This window comes from Prosopis cineraria, unplaced genomic scaffold, assembly GCF_029017545.1.
Source record: "Prosopis cineraria cultivar Desert tree isolate PC_DT_omini unplaced genomic scaffold, ASM2901754v1 PC14, whole genome shotgun sequence".
In the NCBI taxonomy this organism is placed as follows: Eukaryota; Viridiplantae; Streptophyta; class Magnoliopsida; order Fabales; family Fabaceae; genus Prosopis; species Prosopis cineraria.
Window position 1 is genome coordinate 28,835,787 of NW_026555345.1, and position 21,697 is coordinate 28,857,483.

General features: G+C 34.2%; 2 protein-coding genes, 1 long non-coding RNA gene and 2 other non-coding genes across 7 annotated transcripts; 3 read left to right on the top strand and 2 right to left on the bottom strand.

Moving 5' to 3' along the window:
• Positions 1–4,020: 4,020 nt before the first annotated feature.
• On the bottom strand, positions 4,021–4,137 carry LOC129294007 (U5 spliceosomal RNA). Its single transcript, XR_008589252.1, has one exon. It is a non-coding gene; the product is annotated as a U5 spliceosomal RNA (small nuclear RNA).
• Positions 4,138–6,083: 1,946 nt separating this feature from the next.
• On the top strand, positions 6,084–8,642 carry LOC129292106 (uncharacterized). Of its 2 annotated transcripts, XR_008588861.1 has the most exons (4): positions 6,084–6,217; positions 6,670–6,807; positions 7,378–7,436; positions 7,766–8,642. It is a non-coding gene; the product is annotated as an uncharacterized LOC129292106 (long non-coding RNA). The 2 variants fall into 2 exon arrangements; XR_008588860.1 differs by having other exon boundaries at positions 7,378–8,642.
• Positions 8,643–9,789: 1,147 nt separating this feature from the next.
• LOC129292556 (rRNA 2'-O-methyltransferase fibrillarin 2-like) lies at positions 9,790–13,071 on the top strand. The gene is made up of 7 exons (XM_054930120.1): positions 9,790–9,918; positions 10,314–10,627; positions 11,095–11,190; positions 11,285–11,362; positions 11,444–11,620; positions 12,397–12,465; positions 12,678–13,071. The coding sequence occupies exons 1-7, from the start codon at positions 9,903–9,905 to the stop codon at positions 12,852–12,854; spliced, it is 927 nt and encodes a 308-aa protein (XP_054786095.1). The 5' UTR covers positions 9,790–9,902; the 3' UTR covers positions 12,855–13,071.
• On the top strand, positions 12,043–12,114 carry LOC129294034 (small nucleolar RNA snoR60). The gene has a single exon (XR_008589276.1). It is a non-coding gene; the product is annotated as a small nucleolar RNA snoR60 (small nucleolar RNA).
• A 2,193-nt stretch (positions 13,072–15,264) lies between the features above and the next one.
• On the bottom strand, positions 15,265–20,056 carry LOC129293572 (protein DETOXIFICATION 35). Of its 2 annotated transcripts, none has more exons than XM_054931604.1 (7): positions 19,623–20,054; positions 18,086–18,711; positions 17,546–17,602; positions 16,992–17,230; positions 16,778–16,896; positions 16,062–16,148; positions 15,265–15,658 (listed from the first exon to the last, which is right to left on the bottom strand). In XM_054931604.1, the coding sequence occupies exons 1-7, from the start codon at positions 19,914–19,916 to the stop codon at positions 15,578–15,580; spliced, it is 1,503 nt and encodes a 500-aa protein (XP_054787579.1). In that variant the 5' UTR covers positions 19,917–20,054; the 3' UTR covers positions 15,265–15,577. The 2 variants fall into 2 exon arrangements, with proteins under 2 accessions (XP_054787579.1, XP_054787580.1); XM_054931605.1 differs by lacking the exon at positions 15,265–15,658 and adding an exon at positions 15,666–15,933 and having other exon boundaries at positions 19,623–20,056.
• Between the last annotated feature and the right edge of the window lie 1,641 nt (positions 20,057–21,697).

A 21,697-nucleotide genomic window follows, 5' to 3' on the forward strand; every position in this document is an offset into this window, starting at 1 on the left:
ACATTATTGCTTGTTTCCACATCTTGAATTGTCCATGTTGCACTTTGGATGCTAAAATCCAACAAAAATTAAAGTTTCGAGTGGCAAAAAACACACTAATAAAGCTTGTTTTCATAGGACATTTATAACTTCAATGGATTGTCTGAAAAAAAATAAATATTACTCATAACCATTCAATTATTAGGTTTTAACTTAGACCTTTCATGAAAGTGACTGAATTAACTAACCCGTGGTCTGGTATAATCCTATTATAACCTAAAGCCAAAGAGGATTAGATTGGTCCAACAGGACATTCACTTTGTTTTCTTTTCTTTTTTCATCTATAAGAGGTAACAATTTATTTCAATATAATAAGTTCAATTAACATAATAAAATTATTCATAGTCATATAAAATTTAGCACAACAACAATAATTAAAAATTCACAACAATCTCTAAGTATTTTAGTTATAACATAAATGATTCAAATTAAACAACCTTCAACAATATTAAATAACCTTCAACATGTTTAAAATCCATTACACTAAGTTAACAACAAATTTCACCAATAAAAGGAGAAGGCTAAGGTTGATCAATGCTGAAATTTTATTCAATATTCATGATTTCACAAGTATAAAACACAAAAAATTATTAATTATTATTATAAATTAACTTATTATAATAATAATTAATTTAATTGTATTAAATAAATTTATAAGATCAGATCGGATTAAGTGGTTTAGATGCTCGGCATCTTATCCTGTCCAACTTAAAGAAAGAGTTTAGTCTTTTTGGTCTTTAAAAAACCAAATTTTATCTGGATCAAATTTGCCTCGAGTTGGACCGAACCAAATTGGACATGAGGACTTTTGTACACCCCTATAGTTCTAACCAATGTTTTCAGAACCGGACCGAATATTGAACTGAAAAAGTCAGCGGTTCACGATTCGCATGGTTCAACCGGTTGTACCAATGGTCCAACCGGTGATGTAATAATTAAATTAAAAAAATTATATATGTATATAGTAATTTAAATATAAGAAATACATATGAAATTGCTATTTAATTTAAAAAAATCAAATATTTTAAGTTTATCATGACCTAACAAGCCATATGATACAATATAATATCAAATGATTAAAAAAATTAGTTATTTTTTAAAAAAAATTTGATAAAAAATAAAAAAAGTTTTTTTTTTGAACAGTCCGGTTTTTAAAAATCGGATCCAGTTCCCGGCTTGATTCTGGTTTTCGGTCTGACCGCTGGTTCGAAACGGCTCAAATCGGCTCAACTCTTAAAACGGTTTTTTCCTTTGAACCAGACCGGTCGACGGTCCGATCGGCCGGTCCGATCTCGTTTTCAAAACAGTGGTTCTAACAACTTTATTATTAGGTATGGGAAGACATTAATATATGTCGTCCCTCTCATATTGCTGAGACTGTAAATTAGATGCTATAAGAAGTGGAAAATAAAGCCTATGATGGAAAAAAACTCACTCATGAAGTCCACTTTTACACATGCAACATGCTTGACTACTCATCACAAAAACACCCTCTTGGTGAACTAATTCATGCTCTGGACTTGTTTATTTATATTATGCTCAGAGAAACTGTGAACACTGAACACCGTGCTTGAGAGAAGAGAGTGACGTTGAAGGAAAGAATGAAGCAGAAAAATTGATAGAAGAGATAGAGGTCAGGAGACGGATAATGGAGAAGGAGGCCACATTTGGAGGGAGAATTGGAGACAGAGGAGACAATAACAGAGAGATTGAGAAGAAGCATCGAACTATTTAGAACATTGATCTAGTCTTTCAATGGGCATTCATGGCAGAGGAGCAAAGGGCATATCAAGTTTCATGTTTTTGCGAGTGCTGGGCCACATGCTTGAATGGGGTACATTACCTCATGGTGTACCATTTCTTAAGTGTATAAGGTATATCTTCAGCCTTTTACATTGTATCTTTCACCATCTTGCCCTCGTTTCCTGACAATATCATCATGACTCTTGGCTATGGGTTTGTTGCTTAGACGTTCATAACAGTACTCTTGATTGAATGATTTAGGTTATGCCTTTTGCTTCCTCTCTTCGTGTTCTTATCTAATTAATTTTCTACTGAGGCTCTATATTTGGAACTTGACATTTGTGAATCAATTTTTTTTTTTTTTTCAATTTGGGGCGACACTTCATGTGTTCTTGCCAAGCCTTGTTTACCAATAATGTGAGCCACCCTTTTGTTTCGTACTTCTGTCTCATAAAGAATACATATGGAAAGTTTGAAATTTGAAGCATTGCTATATATGCATGCTTATCTCTTTGAACTTTTTTTATTTCTTAAGTGGGTTTGTCACCTAGCCTTTAGTCATAAGAGAGATGTTGAGGTATTTGAGATTTAGGAGTTCACTGCGGGAAGATTTAACAAATTGCTTTGTTGAGTTGTGTATTATGGTATTAGATTAGTTTCTTTACTTTATGATTAATGGAATCAAATTTTGTGTGATCTTCATGCTAGGTCTAGGAAGTCAAATCTGATGTTTGAAATTGATAACGTTGGTGGTTAAATTTTATCCAATGATAGATTAACACTAATTCTTATTATTTCTTTTGAGCATAAGGGGATCATCAATCTAAGCTTGGCCATCATCTTCGGAGAAATAAAAGAGAAGATAGCACGGTAGTTTGTTTTTCCCCCCTCCCTTTATCTTTTAGTTTTACTGTATTGGAACATATTATTACTTAAGTAAGTGTATTGGCACACACAGTCATAGTTTTTCTATATTATTATTATGGAGTTACTTGTGCGAGACCTAAATTTCCACGTGTCATGTGAACGACTCCATAGGCATGTTAATTAATTTGTGTTCTCAAACCTAGGTTTAAATGTCAAACTCTCATTTTATTTTAGCGCACACAACTTTTCTTATTAATTAAGTTAAAACAGAATAGTATGGTCTTAACACGCATATAAATAAAATCAAACTCCTCAACCAATTTCTGTTTTTATAGACCATTGAAAAGAAATTCTAAAAATCTTACTTTATAAATTTTATTGGCAACTCCGATTCATTTAATTTTTCTATTCTGACAATAAATTTTTTCATGCAGCACTTACTAACCATGCGCTAAGTGCCTTTATGATCTTTTTTGGTAACACCAAGTGAAGTATAAAAGTTTTTTTTTTTTAAAAAGTATTGTTTATTCAGTTGAATGAACTAGTCAAGTGAACTCTAACATGAGCTTATTACACTGATAAACTGAAATGGTTTTCTCAATCCAACCAGCACAAATTGGTTAGCGGATTCTACCGGCCACTCTATCACATTTTATTCTACATACATCAATAATAATTCTAACAAAATAATTAATCTAAAAAATATTTTTATATTCCACATTTAAAGTAGGAAACTGAGGTCATAAAGAAAAATTACAAATAAAATTTGTCATGGTTAACTTGGGATTTAGTTTCATTATTCATTTGTTTAGTGGGCTTTTAGTAGTGGGCCTGGGCTAGCATTTGAATGATATATTAGATTTGAGTAATTAGGCCTTTTCACTAGCCAGTAGATAAGGGTCAATCTTGGTTTGAGCCCCAAAATTATATAGGAGCTGGCATTTTACCTTAGACGCCCAACACTTTCTCATTCTCTTTGAGCCTTGACTGCATCGTCATCTTCAGCACAAGTGCACAACACAAGGAAACAAAGCAGCAAGGCGGAAGCAGAAGCTCCAAGTTTTTAGTGAAAAGTGCTCCATCGTTTACAAAAACACCAAAAACATGTGCTTCCTTATTTGGTATTGTTACAGATGGAACCAACCTTGCTTCAACCTATCTTCCTCAAGCTTCTTGAGCTTTGGTAATCTTCCCTTTACGTATTTGGGGAAAGAAGACTAATTCTATCAAGTGATTAGATTGAACCATTTCCGGCCTCCACGCTTTATTCTCACGCTTGATAAAGAGTAAAGAGAACACGTTCAACAATAGTGACTAAAACACGTCCCTAAACCAACCCTCTCTAGTAAAAACGTTAGACTAGCGTTGTGGAGTCCTCAGAACAGAGGACTCCTCCAAAAATAGGCGTATGCCGCTTTAGGTGGCGAGCACACGGTATTCTTTAGTAAAAGGCGAAAGAATAGTTCGCTCTGTGCTCACCACACGGCTCCGTGTTTTTACATGGGGGAGCTTCGTTCGTTTTATAGCTGGGAGCACTTGCCTTCACTTATGACTCTGCCCGATGTGGTACCTGAAACCGGCACTTAATCTTTCTCATACTTCCACCTTCCTTTGCTTTTCAAGGGGGCCCAAATAAAATAATCATGCTCGTTTGCAAATATTTTTGAATACACAGACAGTTGTGTTCCGCAGATTACAATTTAGGTGTTAAAATCTAACGGAATTTAAAGCCTCAGCTCACGAAAAGCCAACTGGTGAAGTTCGCTTTTGCAGAACATCCATGATCCTTGACTGAATAGACTATGATGAAAATAATGTGGCTACCAACTTTCAATTGTCAGGTTCTAACAACTTCGTTATTAGGAATGGGAAGATATTAATGTATGTGGTCACTCTCTCATTGTTGATATTGTAAATTGGATGCTATAAGAAACAAAAAATAAAGCACAAAAATGGAAGAAAACTGACTTATGGCTATCAAGTCCGCTTTAGAACACCCTCGTAATGACAGTCATACTTCTACCGGTTTTGCGTAGTGACGTTGCAGGGAGAATCAAGGACGAAAGCTGGGAGAAGAGAGCAGCGTGGAGAGGGAAGCAAAAAAATTAAGATATGAGATTGAGGTGAAGAGAGAGGATATTTAGGGAGAGGGGAAACAGACTGAGAAGGAGGATTCAACTATTTAGAACATTTGATGGTTTAAAAAAAAAAATTATTTAGAACATTAAACTGTTCATTCAGGGTATTCATAGAAGAGGAGTAAAAGATCGTATCGTGTTTCATGTTTTTGTCGAGCGATGGCCTAATGCTTGAATGAGGTACACTTGCTTATGGCATGCGATTTCCTCAAGAAGAATAGAAGCAATCTCTTGGGCCTTTTCTAATGACCCTTTTTATTGCACTATCTAGCCCACATCTACTAACTAATATAATCATCAAATGAGCTTAATGCTTGGACGCTTTGGAATTTGCTTGCTCTATGTGTTCTCGTCTAATTTTTTTGCTGAGGCTGTAGCACGTTAGGAACTTGAGATTAATTTTCTTTTCATCCTGTGTCTCTGGTATTTGAATAAATTATTGCTTAAAAGTTTGTATTAGATCACACAACCACAATTTTCTACTAAATATTTATATCACCATCATCAATCAATCAATCATCAATTCTATTATACAAAACTTGTAGCACGCATTTGATTAGTCTTCATTGACTAAAATGCCATTGATCCATTTTACTTTTCTTAATTGATATTGGTCAAATTCCATTAATTTTGCGTTTAAACCAAAGATAACCCCTTATGCATTCATATTGGGATGGGGTGTTGTGTTCAGACTGTGTAGGAACATTCATTCCCACCGGTATTTTTTCTACCATGTGAATCGAACAGTCGTAACATTTTTTTTTAACGGTTCATTAATTACTCTCTGTTATACCCATATTCTATGCATCTTCCCCATGTGAGGAAATATGGCTACTCTCTTTTTCTATTTTGTTTTTCAAATTTGAAATGCGTGTTATATGATTTATTTCCTTCTCTTTCTCCATTATCAGTTGGAATGTCTCCATTGGATTTTTTTTTTTTTCAATTCTTATCCCATTTTAACTTGCTTCTCCTCTCCCATTTATTTCTGAATCTGCTCAATTGACCCTCTTTGATCGTTCCTCCATGGTAATGTTCTTAAAATCATTCTTTGCAAATTCCATTTATTCTTTTTTTTTTTCCAATTCTACAATTTTAACCCTCGTTTTTTTTTGTTTTGCTTCCATTCTTTATGTTGTTCTTCTCTATTTCTTACTTTGCTTTCTTCATCATCATATTACTAATACGTTTTTTCCCCCATATATTCTCTTTAAATTCCTATACCATTCTCATGTCTTTCATTTTTCACTCTCACCATTTTTTTTTATTTTGCTTACAGATAGACTCAAACCAAATAACCCCTTTAAAAGAGCTTACTAACGGAGATTCCCACTTTGACATTCATGTTCACTTGTTCGCCTGTTAGGAAAGACGATAGGGGTTGTCCATGTATCGTCAAAACTTTAAATGCAATAGCATGTGATAAGGAGGTATGATATTTCCCTTCTGCTTCTCTTCATTTTTTTGTTCATTACTTCTTATATTTCATTTATCTTATGTTTTCATCTTTTTACAAATATTTTATGGTACTCATATGATGGTTGTCATTGACAAGGTTGATCTGATTCATAGTCTTTAGCCCATCCCCCATGAGGTTTATACATACATCATTCATCATTTTGAAATTATGTCAAAAACCAATCCTTTTTCTATGTGCTATTTGATTAGAGTTCATCTGTATAACCGTTTGGAGGTTGTCCGATGTGCTTGTTTCCTCGCCTGTATTAAGGCGTTCTTCATTGGCGTTAATGCTCGACAGTGAAGAAACAGCTCTTCTATAAGATTTAATAAAATGAATTTACTTTTTCATGTTTTCTTGATACCAGAGTAATTGTCACTTTTCCAACATAATGTATCCTTTGTGTATCTATTCAATAAACAGATGTTGCTAGCTTGATGGTAGATGTGAGAAATTTGCAGAAATTTCAGAAGGAAGGATTTCAGGAAGAAGGTTTCTTGCCCTATTGCTTTTCCTTTTCTCTTACGGATGCTTGGTGTGTTTCTCCAGTATATTTGTCAGGTAACTTCTTTTGATCAGATTAGGCTTTGGAAGCCATTGGTAAAGCTTCGGAAGAGAAAGTTCCAAATACATCTATCTGCTAAAGTTATTTTCTGCCTATTTTCTTCTTCTTCTTTATAAAGTTATTCAGAGTGCCTTAATTTAGCCTAATTTAAGGGTTTTCATGAGATTCATAATAGTTTGCTTATTTCGCTTTCTTTTATTCAATTTTTCGTTTCAAAGATGGTCTGAGTTTCTATACATGTCGTCAGTTGAGAGAAATAACATATTTTTCACAATCTAGCTGTAATTGTTGCTTGAGTGGTGGTATTGCTACCTGATGTTTGAGTTTGGACATATCTGAATTAAGCATTCACTAATTCACTAATGAAATAAAAAAAATGATATTATGAGAAAACATTTGACTCTTTATTTTTGGTGGTTAATATATTTAATTATTTGAATGTAGTACATGTTTTTTTATTGATGGACAATGGCCATATGATGAGCATCAACCTTGTGTTTATGGAGAATGTGGGGTGGTTAATAATGTATCTTTGGCTACTTATCCTAACGAAATGCCTGTTTCAGCTCCATAGGTAGCTTCTGGTTCTAGCATGGATGTGGATAATAAGGCTATTCGGCGCATGGTAAGAATTGGTCTCACCTATAGAGTCTTAAGTTTTGTAATTAACAACATTGCTGAGTAAAGTGTCTGGACTTTAGAGTTCATTTTGAAACCTCATTGTACCGATGGAGTTGATAAATTAGATTCTTATAGGTCTATTGAATTTTCCATTTAGATTTGCATTTACAGATACAGTATTTCCGGATTGCCTTAACCCTCGTAATTTGTATACGCAAAAACATTTGTGCAATGTTTTTTTTTTTTTTCACGTGTTATGCTCTATTTGAGAACTCCACTTTCTTCTCAACTGTTATGTTCCATCTCTAAACTCGCACCAGCTTTGTCTTCTAGTTTCTCAATGGCTGCTTCAATCCCCACCATCAAACACTACAAGCTCAATGCTGAACCACTCAAAGAAGACCCCAGTAAGTTTTATTATCATTTTCTCCACAGAGTCGTCATCGTCACGATTTTCTTGGTCATGCTTCCCTTATCCGCTAGCATTTTGACAAAATCAATGGGTTTGAGAGACAGTTCAGTCTGGGATTCGACCTAATCAACCTTGAGTAGGCCATATGGAAGAAGATTGTCAACAAGAACGTCGATTTCTTTGCGTTTAGGATTTGCGATTTCCAAATGGATTTGCTTTGCATGCACTGGGTTCTGATTTGATCTTGGGATGGGTTTAAAGGACAGACTTGATCACTCTTACACCCATCCATGATCTTCAAACTACGCATTGTGGCAAAGATATTATGCTGCATCTTTCGTATTTCGTGTTCAAGGAAAGTCAAAAGTCTAAGTCTGAACAAAATTAAAAATCTACGATTGACAGCTCCAGAAAAAAGTTGGACAGCAAATTTTCCGAAGGATTTTAAATGAGCTGTCCAAACACCGTTGGGTTAACAAGATGATCGAGGACGAGATTGTGGAACCAGACCCATTAACAAAAACAGAAGTGGGATTCGATTCATTCACAAATTGCGGATTTAGAACAGTGGACTATTGAGGAAGTTGCCGATTTTGACCCATGGCTATGGAGGTGACGATAAGGTGTTGTGCCCTGAAGTAGAAACAAACCCTTCAACGATGCGCCAAGCTTGCTTGTTATTAAATTTAAGCCTTCCAGCATTTATTGTGATCGTTTCTTATTTGTTTTACATGGCATTTTCAATTTCAATGCAAAAATTAATTAGTACTTAACTTAATTAATTGAGAGTTGGTTTTTCAGTTGTACAGTATTTCAATTGTATTTATGTATTTATGAATTATGAATTTGATTACTGTTGATTCCCCTTTATTTTCATTTATTTTAACATGTTTATAGCTAAACAAAAAGTCTATTTTTAATATTAACTTAGTCCTTCAAGTTTAATATCTAATTTTCACACATGTGAACGAAATAAATTTTATTATTTATATCATGAATAACACTGTTATCTAGATGAAATGAAATGCATGTTATATATTGCTGAAAAATGCTTAATTATAATGCACTGAATATATAACATAATTTTTCATAAATTAATTAGAACCAAATGATTATGTATTTATTTCATTCATGGAAAGAAATTTAAAATAAGTGTAATGAAATACAAGTAATTGAGTTTTATTTTATTACTTCACATTATTCTTTCATACTTATCATCTTCAATTGAACTTATTTCTTTTCAATGTCTCTCTTTTACACAAATGTTGGATAAGTTTTCAATAACCCTAAACGTTGATAATATTCCTTCATTCAAATGATTTTAATTAATTTGAATTTCTCCAACGGACTAATTCCTAATAACGATAGTTATTATAGGGTTGTCCGTGGAAGACTTGATTTTTCACTAATGTATTGGATGATTATGTGCCATGACAGCCAAGAAGGCTTTGCGCTGTATTCTTCACCACACACTTTTCAATTAATAAAGAAATAATTGAAAATAAAAAAATAGTATGGTTTTACCACATGGGAATGACTCCCAAGCCCATGTCTATTTTTCTGACCACATTTTTTTAGGAAAAGAAAATGTTTTTCAAAATTCTTTTAAAAATTTTAGCAGTGGCTCCATTCCACTTGATTTCCCATTGTAAAAATTAAAGCTTAGGTGCAACAGTTGCTAACCATATTCTAAGTGTCTTGATGATATTTTTTTACTAAGAAAAAGTGAAACATAAAATTTTAAAAATTATTCTTATTTTTATAGAAATTACAGGTTTAATGAACTAGACTTTTTTGTGATTTTTTTTATACAAAGGAGGGTTTTCGTGGAAATGTAAATGAACTAGTCAAGTGAGTTTATTTTAACATTAGCTACTTGGGCTGACTAACCCGAATTATTCTTATTGGGCTTCTTGGCCTTCGACATCATAAACCCTAATCTAAACCCTAACGTGGTCTATAAGATCTATCGGACCGTCCCTGTAAGCTTCGACTTCGTTTTACGGTTGTTTCCACACTAGGCGTCGCCGTTCCCCCTCAGTCTTGCTGTATTAAAAGATGGCTCCTCCTCGAGGTGTCCGATGATGTTTCATTCCTCTGTTACTATATATATTCAACATTATCAAGCGATAGTGTAGCTGTTTATCTTGCTTTCTTGTGTTTTTTCGTTTCTCCAGTGCTGGTGGACTTCGCCAATCCTTTCTGTTTTTTGTCCCGCGTCATGGATGGTCGCATGAGGTTTTTGGTTTGGCTAGCTAAACAAATGAACTTTCAGAGTTAGAGATAGTCATGTTTGTTTACAATGGAACGATTGTTTGGCAAATAAAAAAAAATTGGAATAGTTGGTTTATATTTGGAATTACAAATTTGAAGGTCGAAGTTTTTTGTCCTGTTTTGCTTTGACAGTTTTATCTAATCGATCGTCGACTCGGAGTATTGTCTTGTTTCTAATGCTGCAAATCTAAGTAGGTCGTGGCGGCGGCGGCGGCGGCAGGGGCAGAGGTGATGGCGGTCGTGGAGGCAGAGGAGGAGGGAGAGGCTTTGGAGGAAGAGGAGCAGATATGAAAGCTCGTGGTGGTGGACGTGGAGGCAGGGGCGGTCGAGGAGCGGGTAGAGGTGGTGGTCGTGGAGGTAGGGGTGGAATGAAAGGTGGGAGCAAGGTGGTCATTGAGCCACATCGTCATGAAGGAATTTTCATTGCCAAGGGTAAAGAAGATGCCCTTGTTACGAAGAACTTAGTCCCTGGTGAAGCTGTTTATAACGAGAAAAGAATTACCGTTCAGGTTATTTCCTTTTTAATTGTTCTTTCCTTTTGATACCTGCTGTTCTTCAATACGTTGCTCGAGGTTTCTTGTGTTAAATTACGGCTCGGTCCTGTAATTTACAGGTTTTGCGGTTGTTTGTATATGTTTATTGCCGCTTTTAACTATGTTAACTTGTTTTATCTTTTTCACCATTGGTGTGTGTTCTTGTTTAACTCTTGAATTGGATTCCATTCAGAAGTGGATAATCAATGATGGGCAACACATCAATGGTTATCATCTGTGTCAAAATATTTTCAGTGGAGCCTTGAATCTAAATGCTTCGCTGCTAAGCATTTTGATAGTGTTTATTAATAATATCATTTGCTTTAGTTGCCGGTCCTTCCCATTTTTTTCTGTTCTATGCTTAAATTTACGGGAATGTATTTGGATACTGACAAAATGTGTTGTTGTATTTGGACACTGACAAACTATGTTACCATGTTTAGAATGAGGATGGTTCAAAAGTTGAGTATCGTGTGTGGAACCCTTTCCGTTCCAAGTTGGCCGCTGCTATTCTTGGTGGAGTTGACAACATTTGGATTGTAAGAATCTCTCTTGCCTTAGGCTGTATTGTTATTTGGCCTTGTATTCCGAATTCAGTTTCTTATATATTTTTCATTGCATTGTGGAATATAGAAACCTGGAGCCCGTGTTCTTTACCTGGGAGCTGCTTCTGGGACTACTGTCTCCCATGTTTCTGACATTGTTGGCCCAGTAAGTATTATTTCTAATTCCCTTCAGGTTTCCATATAATGTTGAATAGAGCTAATAAGACCAAGGCGTTATTGTTTGTAGACTGGAGTGGTCTATGCAGTAGAGTTTTCTCACCGGAGTGGAAGAGACCTTGTCAACATGGCTAAGAAGCGTACTAATGTTATACCCATTATTGAAGATGCCAGACATCCTGCCAAATACAGAATGTTAGTTGGCATGGTAGATGTCATATTTTCTGACGTTGCTCAGCCGGATCAGGTTTGGCTTTATTTTGTGGAAAGTAATTTTATGGAAGAGAGATCCAACTTCACATGTTCAGTCATGTTCATTTTTTATTTTTTACTGCCTTTTGTTTTCTTAAGTTGCTTACTTAAGCTTCCTTTGCATAAGCTTTTCTTTTGTTGTCTCTGGCTTCTGCTTTGGACTTGGTACAGAATACCTTTTTAACATTTTTGTATTACTTTGTGCTTTTGTTGTCCTGATTTTCTGTTTCTAGTGCTTTTCTGTTAGATTTCGTTTGCTGTTTTGTAAGTTTTTCTATACATGATATTCGTTTTTTTTTTCCTTTGTTCGTAAGTCGTGTTCCTGATGATTTCTGGAAGATCTTTTGTTAATATTTTTTAAATGTTTCTTGTTCACTTTGGTATGTGCATTTTTCACTATTTGATATTTGATGCTCCGTGCATATGATGAGCTAACTCGGATTCCCCTTCAAGACATCATGGATGATGCAGACCCGAGTTTCTGATGCACTTGAACTTTGATATATATTCTACTTTGAGTTTTTTAGCACCCATGTTTGTATACATATTTATTTATCCTTTAGATGAACATGTTACTAGTGGATTAGTTTGATTGATCAGGTTGTGCTTTAGCATTTTCTTTATCATGTTTCAATACAACCTCTCTCTTCTATATTGTTTGATTTAATAATAGGTTGTGTCATTTCTCAAATTCTCTATGCACTATTAACCAACTTGCTGAATAGAGGCCCTTTGTCGGAGGATCTGGTTCTCATTATGAAACCTTTGCAGGCTAGGATTCTAGGGCTGAATGCTTCATATTATCTGAAAACAGGAGGCCATTTTGTTATTTCAATCAAGGTTTGTTCCGAATTCTGGCATTTAATCAATCCTATTATGCAGTTAGGGTCTTTCCAAGCCGTGTCTTTTAGTGCCGTTTTATTTCTCAATTCAAGAGAGACGTTGTAAATGAAGTTATTAATGGGATTTGTTTTTAATTTTGTATGACTAGTTTGTGGGTCATTATTACTATTATTATTATTATTAGACTTATAACTTGGTTTGTATGTCAGGCCAACTGCATAGACTCGACAGTGCCAGCAACAGCAGTGTTTGCGAGTGAGGTGAACAAGCTGAGGGCTGATCAATTTAAGCCGAGCGAGCAAGTGACTCTGGAGCCATACGAACGAGACCATGCTTGCGTGGTCGGTACTTACAGAGTGGCCAAGAAGAAGAAAGATGCCGAGTAGATCGCTTAATATTGCTCCACAACTAATGTGGAATGTGGACGTCAATCCCTTGGCGAGTAATTTCTTTTAATTTTCTCTTCCTTGAGGGAGAATGTAACGGGTCTTATTTGACTTTCGTTTTTGTGTCGTCGTCTTGTTTTGACGAATATACTTGACGCCTGCTTGTACTCGAAATGTTTATTTGTGATGCTTTAGTGGAAATTAGTACCCTGATCAACAGAGAGCGAAATTTGATGCGTTTCTGTTAACACATGCTATATGTACTCAACGTAGGATGTATTTAACTAGTATATATAGGTCAAGTGCATGTTTGGACGTCAAATTGAGTTAGTTTTAAGACCTAAAATTATGGTTTTGTAAAAATATATTAAAAAATTATATGACAAAAGTGATTTTAAGCTCAATCATCATTTTTTTTTAAATGTTATAAATATCTATTATGCATGTTAAAAATATCCTGACACTTCTATACATATGATAAAATCAATTATAAAATCATGATTAATTAATTGAGATCATAATTAATAGTAACGTCAATAAGGTGTTTGGGTATTTAAAAAAAATTATGATTTTTTTTCCTAATTAATTTTCAAATGTGTAATGATTTTTTTTTAAAGAAAATCATGATGTTGAGTTTTTCATTAATTTTAACATGTAATATGATTTGATAAAATTTTATAAAACAATGAGTTTCTTATTTTCAATTTAACCTTATTTTTAATTTTATTTTTCAATTCTATTTTTATTCTGTTTAAAATTAATCTTATTAAGTAATGTTATAAATCAATCATATTAATCAAATTTTCCATATTCATTTTATTTTTCATCCAAAGTCCAAACTGATCCTAAGAAATTCAGGTAAATTAGATATTTGTAGAAATGTGCCATGATTTCTGATCCGGAGGGAACTTCAATGATAAACATTGATTCTGGTAAATTGTAATGGGATGATTTTGCCGTGGGAGGATGTTCAAGCAACTTTTTGCCGTAGGACGAGAGAGCAGAGAGAAAGGATGGAGGAAAGAAAGAAAAGAAACTCAAGGGAAACAAAATACTGTAATATTAATATTTTTATTTTTTATGAAAATATTAATATTATTTAATTGATGAAAACGTATAATTCATAGAAGGTGGGGATCACATATCATCCACGTCACACCATTCTCCAAGACGCGTCTAAGTAGAGCGTCACATGGGAAAGGTTGGACTTGGTTCCATACGAACCCAATGCCCGGCCTGATTTAGTTGTGCGAATATCAGGTCACTTAAAGGTTTGAGTTAGGTTTCTCGAAAATACTTCTTTTAAAATATAAATATTTGTTTAATAAATAAAAAGTATAATTAAAATTTTTTAACTATATTTTTAATAAAACTAATCTAGAATTGAAAATAATAATTTTTAAAATTTTATGTGCTTAAAAATGATATATTATTTTTACCTAATTTAAACTTATAATGTTAGAAAAATCAATTTAAAATTTTTAAAAAAGATTATAAATATTTAAAATAATAGAAAATATCTATAGTAATCATAAGAAACAATATAATAATAATAAATTCTAAAGAAAAATAATACTACAAGATAATTAATTTCTATACAAAATTAAAAATTCAATAACTATATTTTTGAGCTAGGCCGAGCAAGGCAGGGGGTTGGCCCTCGCTTGGTGCCCAGCCTGACTAGGTTGGATAGGATGAGGCCAGTCGAGCTACCTAGCCACATGAACAGGCTTATTTGAGTTATCAGTTTATCACTTTTCATTTTTTAAGAGATGGTGCTCATTAGTATAATGAGATTTGGACCATCTAAAATTTGATCTTAATAGTTCAAATTTAAAGCATTATTTTATTTTTTTATTTTATATTTATTAAAATAAAAATTATAAAAAAAATTAATAAATATTTATCATCAATATGGTCTAAATTTAATTTTGAGAGTCTAATTTAATATTAAAATTTTTATATATTAACTATCTAGGTATAGTTTTTATAGTCCAAATTTATAGTTTTTAATTTGTAATTTTTAAAAAAAATGCCAGTTTTATACATTTTAATTTTTAATATTACATTTATCAAAAATAAAAATTTATAAAAAATTTGATATTAAACATGAACTATACAGAGTATATCTGAATAGTCAATATATAAAAATTATAAAAATTTTCATACTAAATTAGACCCTCTAAATTAAATTTAGACAATATTGATGGTAAAAAGGTTTTTTTTATTTTTTTATAATTTATATTAATTTTTATTTTAATAAATAGAAAATAATATTTAAAATCTTGACCGTATACATAAGATGTTATCACACTTGCACTGAAGATGAGTCGATTTTTCAACTGACACTGCTGACAACCTTGCCAATCAGGCTCATTCCCTCATGCCAGGATACCTTGCTCTTTGGCTATTTCTTATTTGCGCTTTGTTTCATCATATAATGTCACGAGAAAACAATTTTAAAAATAGCAAGACCGGAGAATAAAGAAGAAATGAGGTATTTCTGTCTGTCTTATCTTCATCAGGAGATGACAACTTACACAGGGAATATATATTTGTACCAAAAGGGTAGCGAGTGCTTTACATGGATGGATAAAGCCGGAATAAGCATGCAAGACCGTTGACCCTTGATATAAAGCATGAGATCCAGTTGGATGGCCGTTGGTTCTGGACATGCGAATTCAACAATAAGGTTACCTGCCAGCTTTACAGATGTTTAGAGCTTAGGGTCTGCCTGTTATCCCATCGACTTCCATGTCTTCCTGCCCTCCCCATTTCTTCATGCGTTCACTTGTTTCTTCCGCCTACAAATTCAATGCCAAGTAGTCAAAAAGAAAACTATCGATTATTATATCTCTATGAATTTTTATACAAGCCAAGTATTTGCAATGGAAAAGGGAAAATGTGAAAAATGAGAGCACCACATGAGGACTTAATTGCATTAGCGCAGATGTTGCTTTATATTTGAAATTGACTACCATTACTAAATGTAAAGCAGAACAGCTCATCTTGTGGTAATTTGTTTTCGGCTTCGTGTGATTCAACTACAGTGTATTTGTAGCAGAATTAACATTAGGAGCTGCAACAATGAAAATTACTTGATGTCTAATGCTACAGAAAGATATTATAATTGGAGATTATCAGTTTCTAGTAGCGATCCAAAAGATGCAGGTGAATTTTCAGAGAGAATGTGAAAGAATCGCCTACCTCCTTGTTCCAATTGGTTCTATAAAGTACAAACAAGAGCATCAATGTCTGTAGAGCAGTTCCACATATCATTCCTCCCCAAAGTCCCTATACATGTATTGTAACAAATTTCAGAACTATCAGAAAATTGTTGTTATCTTTTCCATTTTTTTGTCAATTTATATCTTCCTTACTGCCCCTAGAAAATAGTTAATGCTGCGGGAATATAAAGAAAGGCTGCGATTAAAGGTCTTGTTAAAAGTATGCAACCGTTAGATTTGAGATAATCATTATTTACAAAGCGGTGAATTTTTAATAGAAGTGAACATGGTTTTGTCCTCTTTAGTCTCTCTTATTCTTCTTATTGGCAGAAAGAGTACCCATTTAAACGGAAAGTGTCCAAGTTCATATAAGATGTCAAAGACCACTTCATTCAAAATTTAGTAATGAAGTGTATGCCCCTACTGTAATGCATGAGTTTTCCCCTGAATCTCTTACACATTGTTTCACACAAAAGTCTTGGAGCATCGGCAAAGCACAGGCTCTGCTATGTCATGTCAGGGTCAATTTATATAGTTTTATCCATAGTCTCTGACAAACAAATCCGAGAAAACCAGACTTGCTGTTTTGTTTTGTTTTTTTTTTTTTCACTCTCTTGATTGAGCGCACAGACTTGTTGTTTTATTTCTCTTTTTCAAAATGGCAGTATTCCATGGAAAGAGAAATGATTGAATTACCTTGACCCCTAACTTTGCTTCATAACCAAGATAGAATCCCAGGGGAAGCCCAAAAATGTAATAACAACCCACATTAATGTAAGCCACCAGTGCCTGCCATCCACCTCCAACGGCAACACCTGCAGGAATGATTCCAAAATCATAAATAAAAAAAAAACAACAAAAAAAACTTTCTCTTCATGAAGTAAAAATGGAAATTTTCAATAATTCATACCTGAAATCACTGGTTGAACACTGTTAAGAAGTACTGTCACAGCAAGGAGGTCAGCTAGGCGGGAGACTGCCGCATGCAAAATTTTGCTGCTCGTGAAAATTATAGCAAAATAGTCTCTAGTTACCAAAATAACAACCATAAAAAATATGCCAATCAAGAGAGATTGGAATACTGTCACGTAAACAGAGTATTTTGCAGCTCTTGGATGTCCCAGTCCAAGTTCATTGGAAACTCTGACACTGCAGGTATTGGAGGAAAAAACAATGAGTTACACATGACATGATAAAGATGTCGAAATAGAGACATTCAGATCAAGTAAAATAGATCAAAGTCAGACTCAGAATAAGGAACCTGTTTCCCCTTTTTACCAATTATAAATCCACCAAGGGTCTCAATTTTAGTGCTGGTTGTTATTGCAATAAAAAATCCTATTTCTTGAAGCTGATTTCAATATTTGATTATAATTTTGTGCCAGGTGCCTTGGAATGTCATTTGTCATAAAATGTGAAAGGAAGGGGGGAAAAAAAACTAAGACATGGCTTCTGGCTGCATACCTTATTGCTGCGTTTATTCCAATAAACAGCATTGCTTCCCATCCATTGTAATTCATGCTATAAAATATCATTGAATGCATTAGAAAACGGATGACGAGACAAGCATAATTTCAATAACTATCAGATACAATACCATGGTGAACTTACATGTGGAGAAATTAATTACTAGGGTTTATGTAAAGTTAATTCCTTAGTTCGTCACGGTGCTAGCTTCTAACTGTAGCCTCTATACTTATTTTTAATTTTATCTACAACTTCAAGAGGGAAATTTCAGCCTAAACGTCACTTTATTTCTTCTTCTCCAGTTTTCAATTGTTCAAGAATAAAATTATCACTCTGTTCTTTTCCTTTTATTTGGCAAGAATAAGAGCATAGTTCTGCAAGCCTAAATAAAACCATCACGAGGTTCATGACCTTCATCCCTCCTCCCCTATGGAGAATAGAAATAGGATATAATGCGATGCTACAATGGTTCAGATATTGACCTGGTTTTGGAACTTGATGAAATATTTATGCTTGAACATGAAGTTATGATCTTACCAAATTGAGAGAGAATCTACAGCGATGACTGCGTTATCAAGGTGGCCAGTAAGAACAATAAGGCTCATCATATACCAAACCTCAAGGCAAAGCATTACAGCTGATTCAAGTGATAGCCTAACGAAAGCCCATATATCCTTAAATGCTGTCCAGGAGAATCCATGCCACCCCTCCTTGCACCAAACTACAACATAAACAACTTGAGCCAATGAAATCCCCCAACTTGTGACGTCAAATGCCACAGCTGCACCAGTTAAGCCCCAGTTGAATACATATACTAAGATCCATAACAACCCAATGCGCAGAAGTAGAGCCACAAAACCAATCCAGGCAATCACATTAACCTTGCTTTGAGCTTGAAGAAACTTTTGGGTTGGAAAATTGATGGCTAGTGAGAAAAACTGAGGAATTACCAATATAGTGAACTTTGCAGAAAGATCAGCTATCTCTTTCTGTTGGCCTAGAAATTCCAATATTGGAGCTGAAAAGATGTAAATTGGCAAGAGTAAAATGCAGGTGACCCATAGGATTATCCATGAGCGTTGCATGTAAACACCAAGCAAGTAAATTTGTCCAGCACCAAAAGCTTGACCACAAAGTGTCTCCAATGCACTTCCCATGCCAAGCTACAGGTTTCATAGAGTAAGATCAGATTTTAAACTTAATAAAACAACTTTCAACATATATCAATGCTAAAGCTTTACTTTGGCAGAAAAACACAAGTGAAAATTGATATGAAAGTCGGAAATTTTCAAGCGCAGTATCAATTACTTAATTATTTATTGTGTAGTCATGGACTAGACTTCAAGCTGGACTTTGTGTTAATATTTGAAGGATATGGATCCCACACCCCGTCCACAATCAATTCTAGTTGCCATTCTTTCCGCAACACATAGTAATTATGCATCACAGTTTAATTAAAGCAAATAGGCTTCTGATATCACTTGCAACACTCAAAGATTAAAAGTAAATCAAGAGAGTGACATCAATGCATTGCAGATTCTCTTCATCATAATTCAAACCACAAAGATAAAACTTTCTACTTCACAAGATGAAGCGCTTTTAAGCCATTGTAATTCAGAGAAATCTGTAAAAAAGTTATTCAGCTTTAAAGGAATATGGACTCCGCATTGGTAACAGATTAGCCTCCAAGGGACTCAAGTATTGATGATATTTAATGTGACCAAAAAGATTTGCAACGCCAGCTGAAATGAAATTAAGCCAACAACGAAGACATTGAAACTTAGCTTTAATTAGCCAAGGCACGAGTGAAGTGAGTAAAAGAGAAGTAAAGAGACAAAGTTGATTGAGTTTCTCATGCACTAAGAACCAGTCATGACACTGGTGCGTAATGTCAACCGTGTTTAAATGTAAAGTATTATATCAAATTTGTATTACGTTAACGCACACTGTGTGATATGTGATAGGACTCTGATTTTCAGTATTGATGGAATATTTGCGTTGATAAACATACTCAGACACATCCATATAGCTTTCATACTCCTTCATCTAGAGAGAGGCGATTGAATACACTAACCATGAAGCCAAAAGAGAAAGTTCCGATAACAGAAAGAGACAGAGAAACCGCAGAGAGCTCAATTTCGCCAAGATGGCCGACGAAAATGTTGGTGAAGGAGTTGACGGCGAATTGGCACACAATGTTGAAAATGATCGGCACGGCAATCTGCCACAACTTGACCGATTCTGTCCAGAACACCTCCCTGGCGGCCCTAAACCCCTCAACTGGAGCGTAGTCGCCGTTCTCGGCCACCATCGCCAGGGAAGGCGGCGGAGCGTCTGAGGTTTTGAGCAGAGGAGCGTGTGCATCCATCTCAATCGCCGCCAGAGAAGCGTTGAAGAAAACAGAGAAGGAAGGAATAGCAGTTATTTACAAGAGACCATTCACAGTACTTGTTTGGCTTTCCTGTTGCATTCTGTGACTCCGCCACTGCATGCCTCCCAGTAGAGAGCTTAAATGCAGTAGGCTGCGGTGCAGCCTGCAGCCGCACTCAATTATTATTATTTTTATGTTATTTTTTGCTTCCCCCAAAAATAATGCTCAGTTATTTTTTTTCTAAAATTTCGTTAAATTACATAGAATATATATTTTTTTTTAATTTTTAAAATCATATTTGATGATTTTGTCCATAACTATAATATGATAAAGCTGAGAATTTAAGCAAAATGCAATTTATTTGGTCCACGAGATAATAGAACTAATAAAATAATATACTATTTTTTTGCCAACAATAAATAATACACCTTAGTTCACTTTTATAAGTTGATTAATAGTAACATTAGTCGATTAATTAAGTAAGATTTAAAAAGTCAGAAAATCACATGTTACGACGTAGCAAGTGTGCATGAAGGCATGCATTAAATTTGGATTAGGTAACGTGAATGGTGTAGGCTTAGCCGCGTCGACTGTTCTTCACTGATCGGATGTGGCGTGTTGTAAAACACTCTCTTCAACACCAAATTAATTATATCTAATGGACAAAATTGAAAAAGTTACTCGTTTTTTTACAGATTTAAAGATATCAACTATCACTCTTTTAAGAACCATGAAATAATTAATTTACCTTATAGTGAAGAGAAGACGGAGAAATTAACAAGTCTCGTATAATGTTTTGTCGGTGATAATTAACGAGAAAAATAAAAAGATCCATGCTTTGGGGACACATCATGGTGATATAATAAAAGAGGTAGTTGGGAAGTTATAGATAATGTACGCAAACGTAGCAAAAGGTTTGTGCATGGTAGATAAACGTTACTGAATTTGGAGTAGCAACGTCTTTATATAGGGAGGGGAAAAGTTGAGAAAACTATTCTAGTAATATGCAGCCAATATATTGGAAGGATTCAAATTAAATGTCTGATGAATGCTTCACCATACAATTAAAATGGCAAAAAATAAATCCAACCCTTCTTTCTGCCTAAATAAATTAAATTATTGTAGCTTTACTCTTTTTTAAAAAAAAATAACTACCTAATATTTAATGTTATTGGTTCACCATGCAAATAGACTCGTTTGTCCTTTAGCTCCTATGTTTTTCTTGACAATTTTTGAATATCCAGCTCAGCAAAAATTGATAGAAGACAGAAACAAATTAAAATAGCAAAGTAAAACTTTGCGATGATGCTTAAGTGAAGTAGGGATCTTCGTCCCAAAAGTTAGTTATTGAGTAAACAAGATCGACCTACTTAAATATTTTATCAAGAAAGCTATGTTACACCAAACATGAGATCTTACACACTTCGATGTGAAACTACCTGTAAACTTTGAAGAGAGATAAGTAAAATTATCCTTACTAATCCTTCTTAACCTCCAAGCATCATGGTAATTATTGAACTCAATAAATTATATAAATGAGATCCTAAATTTTCAATACTTAAAATAGATTTTCACAAAGTGAATGTCAAAGTTGATCATTTTATATGCAAAAGTATGGGATCACAAAAAAAAATTAGTACATTTGCTTAAAATTTGAAAAACAATGAAACAGTGCATGAAATAAGGCATGCGCCACGTCTAGTGTGACTTTGTGCCATGCGTCGTGATTCATTACACACTTTTGACAGCAAATTTTGCTATCATCTAATAGTAACTAA

Excerpts from the sequence above, each read along its gene's own strand:
- LOC129292556 (XM_054930120.1), top strand. Across the intron at positions 10,628-11,094 it reads AGAAAAGAATTACCGTTCAG|AATGAGGATGGTTCAAAAGT; the intron begins GTTATTTCCTTT and ends TACCATGTTTAG. Across the intron at positions 12,466-12,677 it reads ATTTTGTTATTTCAATCAAG|GCCAACTGCATAGACTCGAC; the intron begins GTTTGTTCCGAA and ends TTTGTATGTCAG.
- LOC129293572 (XM_054931604.1), bottom strand. The coding sequence starts at position 19,916 with ATGGATGCACACGCTCCTCTGCTCAAAACCTCAGACGCTCCGCCGCCT. Across the intron at positions 18,712-19,622 it reads CTTTCTCTTTTGGCTTCATG|CTTGGCATGGGAAGTGCATT; the intron begins GTTAGTGTATTC and ends TGAAACCTGTAG. Across the intron at positions 17,603-18,085 it reads GTAGATTCTCTCTCAATTTG|CATGAATTACAATGGATGGG; the intron begins GTAAGATCATAA and ends GATATTTTATAG.